At 28.4% G+C, this 8,131-nt stretch overlaps 1 protein-coding gene across 1 annotated transcript; it reads right to left on the reverse strand.

Annotated features, from left to right (window-relative positions):
* Positions 1–385: 385 nt before the first annotated feature.
* LOC105113910 (metal transporter Nramp3-like) lies at positions 386–3,762 on the reverse strand. Its single transcript, XM_011010271.1, has 4 exons — positions 3,113–3,762; positions 2,385–2,521; positions 1,603–2,255; positions 386–840 (listed from the first exon to the last, which is right to left on the reverse strand). The coding sequence occupies exons 1-4, from the start codon at positions 3,631–3,633 to the stop codon at positions 631–633; spliced, it is 1,521 nt and encodes a 506-aa protein (XP_011008573.1). The 5' UTR covers positions 3,634–3,762; the 3' UTR covers positions 386–630.
* Between the last annotated feature and the right edge of the window lie 4,369 nt (positions 3,763–8,131).

Genomic DNA, 8,131 nt, shown 5'->3' on the forward strand with positions numbered 1-8,131 from the left:
CCCCTCATTATTTATTTTATTTTCAATTTCAATTTCAATATTTTGATTTTAAAAAAGATTATCAATAGAAACAAAATAATCCAAAATTATAAAATAGCAAGAAACTGACCAAATTGCATCAAAAAATCATTTTTTTTTTAATTTTCGAAAATATGCTCGGAGGTGACAACACAAGTTACGATTTTGTCGAGCCATGACTATTTTGTTTTTTAGAGTTAACAATTACTAGGTATTTTTAAGCTGATCTGGTTCGACTACAAATTGAATTACAGGGAAACACCTATGAAAGGGTATCCCCCGCGTTAAGTTTAGAGAGCGTTCTCTGTTTGCATCCATGTGTTTCAAGTCCTCTGTATCGAACAGAAATAATGGGCAAGACCTATAATGCAGAAACAATTCTTTTCTTTGTTTCTGTGTTTTTGTTTTCTTTTTTTTTTTCCCACAGCACTGAAACACAATAAGCGGCTTTAAGTACATTTTGTACACAGGCAAGCCTGGAAAGATGCTCAAGAAATAACTCTATGCATAAACAGCTGAAGTTATTCCTCTGCAAATCAAATTTGACCGCCATCTGATATATTGCTGGCAACTGAAACTGCATGCTTAAAATATCTTGCTGTCAAAGTTTCATCACTCTACTTCTATCTGTTTTGATGGACAGCACCAGGAGAAACATGTAACGCCCCTAGAAATGAGATAAATTATAAACACAACGTATGCACCTGTAAAACCGCATACTACAGTGGTAAACGCTACTCCGGTCACTTCATTTACGAAAAAGTCAAGCAAAAGGTAACCATTGATTACTATCACCAGGGCAGCCACAAGCCAAGATACCATCTGCAAAGGGCAAAAGAAGGTTCGATCAATGCATCACTTCCTTGTAATAATAAATAGGTTACATAAAACAGACCCCCCAGTAACAAGAACAGCAACTTAACAGCAGCATATGATTCACAAGTGTCTGGCATAAATGAAGGCACAGTCCCAAATTTTTTCATTCTCAGCATCCTTAAACAGATCCCCATGAACAAACCATTTCATGATATAGTCAACAAGAAACGATCACTAATACATGTCACTGCATTAACATGGTTGATGCCACACTTCATGTGAGTTGCATGCATCTAGATGATGTTTGGGACAAAAGGTCCCGGATACAGAATACCCTCATTAGCAAATGACAAAAATTAATCCAATCACCCATATGATTCTCAGTTCTAGGCATGCATGAAACTAGTTTCCCTCAGAGAGGTGTCACTTTAACACCTTCATCCATGACTATATGCATCTTTTCACTTACAATAAAGCTAGATCAGCTACATGTAAAAATCTTGTAATAATTAAATTTTTTACCCAAGATTCATCCATCACATGCATAATTTCAGACATGTTTACACATTAACAAAATGTCACATGATTTTGACTTTATGATGCATTGGAATATTGAAGAACCACACAAGTTGAGAGATTTGGTTATATTGAGATTCCAAAAAATTGAAAAAGGCAATTGGTTCCTTGATTTAGTCAACTGACACCAATTTAAAGGGCTATCTTGAGCTTCAAGACAAATACCGCAGAATAACAGACTAGTCAACATACCTTAAGAATGGGGCCGATTTTGAAAGTGCCCATGATTTGCTCCTTGGATACTAAGCAGAGAAGAGGGATGAGTGCAAAAGGAATCTGTATTGACTGAAGCACATTTAGCCATTCATTCAGAACATCTAGTGAGTCTTCTGAGGTATCAAAAACAAGTGCAACAATCATAGTTGGGATGATAGCACAGCTTCGAGTGATCAATGCCCTTAGCCATTTCTTTAACCTCAAGTTCAGGAAACCTCCCATGATAAACTGTCCTGCATAAGTGCCAGTAATGGTGCTGCTTTGGCCAGCTGCTAATAATCCAATACCCCAGATGTATAAAATTGGGAAAAATCCACCCCCGTATTTGTCTTGAAGATATTGCCCTGCATTTACAAGGCCAATACTATTGGCCAGTTCTGTCCCGTAGAAACCTTTAGCAAAAACAGTTGTCACAAACAAATTGATTAGGAACGATATTACAAGGGCAGTGGTTGACTCTATGGAGTAGTATCTGAGAGCTTCTTGAACCCGGTCTTTCTTACTGTGGTCGATCTCCCTTGACTGTACAAGAGCAGAATGCAAGAACACATTGTGAGGCATGATAATGCAACCCACAACTCCAACAGCTTGTTGTATTGTTCTGGAGCTAAGTTTTGGAATTAAGATACCTACACCAACAAAGAATCCAATTAACTCTCTACAAGATACAAGGAAGCATTACAGTCGCACAAATGGAAAGAAACCAAGCAAATTGGAATCTTAAATTGAAATCTTAAGTTAACCAAGACATTACTAACCCAGAAAAAGTTCGGAGGCACTGGGTTTTGCATCTCCAAACATCCATCCAAATGTAACTGCCATTATTCCAATAAGTACCGCAAATACAGCCTCCAATTTTCTCACACCGTAGTTCTCTAGAAATAGGAAGATGAAGCTGTATTGACACAAGAAATGAATAGCATCACCACAATGAACTATACTTTTCTACAAGAAAATTAACGTATACTCTGTTTGATTGCTACAGAACTGAAAACAGGAGGGAAAGTCTATCCAGTTTCCAGGACACAAACAAAAGATCAATAATTTATGGCTTCTGTGCAGTAATTACATATATCCAACTCCGGGCGACAACAGTAATTGATTAATTACTTATCCTTTTAATTTACTGATAGCTTACCTGATTTACTTAGCCTCCAACAACAACATAATTCATGAAAAATCACAGATAAAGTACTTGAAAAGTTGAAGCCTTCAAATTAAAAGGCCCAAAAAAATTCAACAGACAAAAATCCGAAAACCGAGAAACAATTACTAAAAGACAACACAATAGAATAAAGCCTTACAATCTTAAAAATGGAAAAAATCTTATATTCAAAAACCAAATGATCCAAAAAGAATTAGAATCAAACGTCCGCTTGATAAACAAAATCCCCTCGAAACACCATCAGCTTAAACCCAAAACAACACGAAAAAAGAGCCAAAACCAACCAATCCAAACAAAAGGGTATTCAAAACAAGGAATTACCAATCACAAGCAGTAATAGTAACACCAGCCCACAAAGGAAAAAACCCATTACTCAAGATCTTAATAGCAATAGCACTTCCAATAACCTCTTGTATATCAGCACCAATCAAAGCCAACTCAGCCATAATCCACAAAACCATTGAAGCCCAGGTTGGATACTCTTCTCTACACAGCTCAGCTAAATGCCTTCCTGTAGCCACTCCAAGCCTCGCTGAAAGCAACTGCACCAACAACCCCATAGCAGTAGCCCATAAAAGAAGCCAAAGCAAAGAGTAGCCTGCGATTGCACCAGCCTGAAGATCCCCTTCCAAATTTCCAGGATCCAAAAACGCAATGGACATTAAAAACCCAGGACCAGTAAATAACCATAACTTTTTCCATGAAAACGGTGGCAACACCGTTGAGCCACCGCTTTCAGTGTCAGAATCAACCCCAATTATGAGCACTTTCTCATCAGAATCATAAGCTCTATCTTCTTCTTCTTCTTGCAATAAAAGTTGTTGGTTTTCTTCTACAGGCATGATTCTGTTAGTTACAACAAGAAGTCCACTGTTAATGTCTGCGTTTCAAGATGGCTGGTTTCTCTTCTTTTAAGACGGAGGATAAACTTAGAGAGATAGCTAAAACTACCGGTCCTTTCTTCTCTCTCTTCCACTTTCATAATTTCATTCCTTTTTATTTTTAATCAGAGAAAAAGGAATTGGAGTGTGACACGTGGAAAAGCATGCTGGCGCCACTAGGAATGGTTTCAGGGGTGTTAACGTCATTCAGTGGGTGTTTATACACCAAGAATATCATCATTTCTTGTATCTGCTCTCCATTAGAAAGTACTTTTTAAAATACATCAGAATTTCAGAAAGCATTGTATTAATTTTTTAAAAAATATATTTTTAGATGATTTTGGATTTTTTAAATAATATTTTCCAAAAAAATTTTAAAAACTAATAAAGACCCAGAACTTTTTAAGATAATAGCACATTAATTTGTTTTTTCAATATATAAGGTTTTTTTTAATCTTTAATTATGTCATTAAAATTAATAATGTATAAAATAAATATGACTCACTTCTCATCTTTTCCTTTCCTTAACAAAAATATTTCATGTTAATGATTTATAAATAAAAAAAATATTTTATATGTTATTTGTTATTAATATTTATCTATTTTTTTTAATCAGTTTACTATTAAATAAGAATGACCCTGAATTTTACCTTTACTTTTTCTAAAAAAAATTATTTCCTCATATATTAATGATGAACTAGATAAAAAAAATTATTTTATATGTTTTTCTTCTTAATATTTGTATATTTTTAAATCAGCTCTTTGTAATTTTATTTTTTTCAAAACTTTTTAGTTATCAAAATAATTTATTTTTTAACGTTATTTTGTTCCCAAAATCTTATTTATAATTATTACTTAACTTACTAAGTTAAGTATTGAAATTTAAATTGACTACAAAATCTTATTGAGTTTTAATTTAATCACAACTAATTATTTTTATTGATAATTATCATTATTATTAATTAACCTAAGTTAAGTAATTCTATTGACATTTAAATGGATTAATATTGAGAATAAAATGATATTAATAAATCAGTTGTTTTGATTCATAAATGATGAGTATTATTTAAAATTTAATTTAAACTAAAAAAAACTTTGATAGGTTATTAAGAAAAATAATATAAATTATATATTAATTTTTTTTTAATAATTTAAATTTTTTAGTTAAAATGATTATTTCAAAACATTTATGATTAAACAGTTATAAGTATAAATTTTTTTTATTTTTTTATTAATAAAATTAAATAAAAGATGACATTAAATTATTTTAGTATAGCTATAAAAAAATATAAAATCGTTTTAAAAAATATTAAATTAATATTTGCTAATCTAAATGCACCTTTGACATGAATATGTGAAACCACAATTTTCAAAACATTAGAGCGGGGCAAGGCATCGCTACGCATGGAATTTTGAGGTTTTTCAGGGCCTTTTATTTATTTATTCTTACAGTCATTGTCTATTCTTCCAACTTTCAAGGTCCTGTTTGCATTGTCAGAGATGTAAATTCAACATTCATATGTATTTATTCTTAGAGTCATTGTCTATTCTTTAACTTTCTAGATTCTGTTCACACTGTAGAGGAATAAATTGAGTAATTAGTACATAAAATAAAAAGAAACAGTGAAGTAACACAGGTTAAAATTTTTTTGGTAAAATATCATAGTTTGAAAATATAATAATTTAAAAAATGTAATATTATAATAATATTACTATTGAGAAATATGATATTAGATGTTGGTTAATTATGTGTGATTATAACTAAATTATATTATCCTGACATTAATTAACAAATTTTCTTTAAAAAATAATTAAATTTTCAAAATTTAACGCTAAAGCAAATTTATTAATAATTAAATATATTTATGAAAAAAAATTTAATTGGTATTTTCAAACTCAAGTAAATTAAATCAAACCTAAATTTATAAATCAACTCAAATTCATAATAAAATAATATAATTCAAATAAAATATCAAATTTGTGAACTTATAAAATAATTTAATGAAACATAATTTATCATGTAAATATTACATTTATACTTTATTGCATTAAATCATCAGGCATAGGTCATTATATTATTAACTAATTCCATTAATAAATATAAAATTCTTAATTTGACGACTTATTATCAACTAAACCTAACACATAATTAATTGTAAATATTATTTCATAATTAATTTAACTTATTTTAACATTCAATCATATCAAATCAATTTTAAATAATGATATTCTTAACTAATTTTATATTAATTCAACAAACTCTAAATTTAATTTAAACAATTATTTTATGTCAATCAACCAAAACATAAATTTATTACAATGTAATATATTTACCTTATTTATAGAACTAGAAAAAAAGATGGGATTGTCCAACCAAAACATAAATTTATTTACCTTACTTATAGAACTAGAAAAAAAGATGGGATTGTGACTAAGACAGCAATAGCAAAAAAAAACGATTGATTTTAAACCAAAAACATATTGAAGATGCTTAGAAATTAGAAATGAGTTTGATTTTTGACTATTTTAAGAGCAAAATAGAAAGACTTGGTGAATTTTCTAGAAAGATTGTGAGGAAGGATGTTTGGTTTTAAAAAAAGAAACCGTCTAACTTGTTTGCTCTTTGATCTAAATTATATTTAAATTTTAATTAATATTATACTTTGAAAGCATTACATCTTAAACTGTCTCACTTCTTAATAACAATATTTACTAAATGTTGTGATTCTAAGGCACAACAATATCAAACTATTTTATTTAACAATATTTTTTGAAACGGTACTATTCTGCTAAATTCTTATATTTACTATGTTATTTTTACAAAAAAAAAAACCCTATTAAAGGTGTAAATTTATCATATGATTTGACAAGTTTAAGAAATTTACTAGAAGGTTCTTGGCAATTCAATTATATTTTAGAAGTTTTTTATATTTAAATTATTTTTTTATCATTTTTATATATTGATATCATCAAAAAATAAATTTTTAAAATAAAAAATAAAGTAGTTCGACACAACGTTTTTTGAAAAAATTATTTTTAGTGTTTTTATATTATTTTAATGTGCTGGTATCAAAAGTAAATTTTAAAAAATAAAAAAAATATTATTTTAATATATTTTTAAATAAAATTATTTTAAAAAATAATTATAATAAAATATAAAACACTTAACTTGTGTGAGTAGCTAACAATTCAAATTGTGAGAGGGTGTCGTTCTCAAAGTTAAAATACAAGTATTGATGAAAGATAATACGGATAGAAAGTGTTTCTAGCTATAAACTGACCCGAATTCCACCACCTTCGTAAAATGAAAAAGATTGCCTTCATATTATGCTGGAAAGAACTCAAAGATATCGCTTAGGTGCCATCCTTCACGGAAGAGGTGATTTATTTTTTAATTTTTTCTTTTTATATTCATTTTTATATTTTCTTTCTTTCTTCAATAAATATTATATATTGGTTTTGAATTAATTTTTATAAATTATTTTAATTAATTTTTTATAAAATTATTATAATTTTAAACAAATATCTTGATATTTAATTTTAAATAAATAAAGTGAAAATAAGCTATAAAATAATCTTTATAAATTATTTTTTTCTATTTTTATTATATAATCAAGTGAAAATAATTAAAAAATAAAGTTTTTAAATTCAGTATAGTTTATAAACCAGATTATAAATTTAATAAATTAAACTATAAAATTTATATTGATTCAATATATTATCATTTTAGTATTAAAATAAAATCACATCTTGAATTTTTTTTAATTTTTTGGAAAGTAATAAACTTTGATAAAAATTAGAATCAATTTCAAATTAATAGATTTATAGCCATGTAAAGATTAAATTAAGTAAAGCACTTGATCCAAAATTTGGTGATTCTAAATGCATATCCTATTGTTGAATTGAATTGATTGATTGATTATATTTTGTCACGTTATACACTATTACAAAAGAATACTATTTTAGATTTGATTTGAAGAAGTGAAAGGAGGAACCTTCCGATGAAAACCAAACTCAGCTCAAATGCCAAATTCATGACAAAAGGTGGAGTCTCAAATAAAACGCCGAACGAAAGCACTTCCCGAAAACTTCATTCAGTTCTTGTCCTTTAGTTCATCAATTCCCCCGCCCCTTTCGTAGCCTTACGCATCATGCTAGACTTATCATATGTAACTATTTTATCAGCCATCGTAATTCTTTTTTTCTTTTTTCTTTTTCTAGTTTAAACGTTATTGTGATTTAAGAAAAGCACTTTTATATATTATATCAAAATCATTCTCAATCTAGTTTTAGTTGATATTAGTTAAATGACCTGTATGATATTATGGATTAATTTTTTTATATAAAAAATATATATAAAAAAATTAAAATTTAAAAGTATTATGTTTTTTTACAAAACTATACTTAAAGTTTTAGGTTTGACTACAACGTCTGACCTAAGAGTAATATTTATAATATT

This window comes from Populus euphratica, unplaced genomic scaffold (genome assembly GCF_000495115.2).
Source record: "Populus euphratica unplaced genomic scaffold, PopEup_1.0 scaffold465.1, whole genome shotgun sequence".
Taxonomy (NCBI): Eukaryota; Viridiplantae; Streptophyta; class Magnoliopsida; order Malpighiales; family Salicaceae; genus Populus; species Populus euphratica.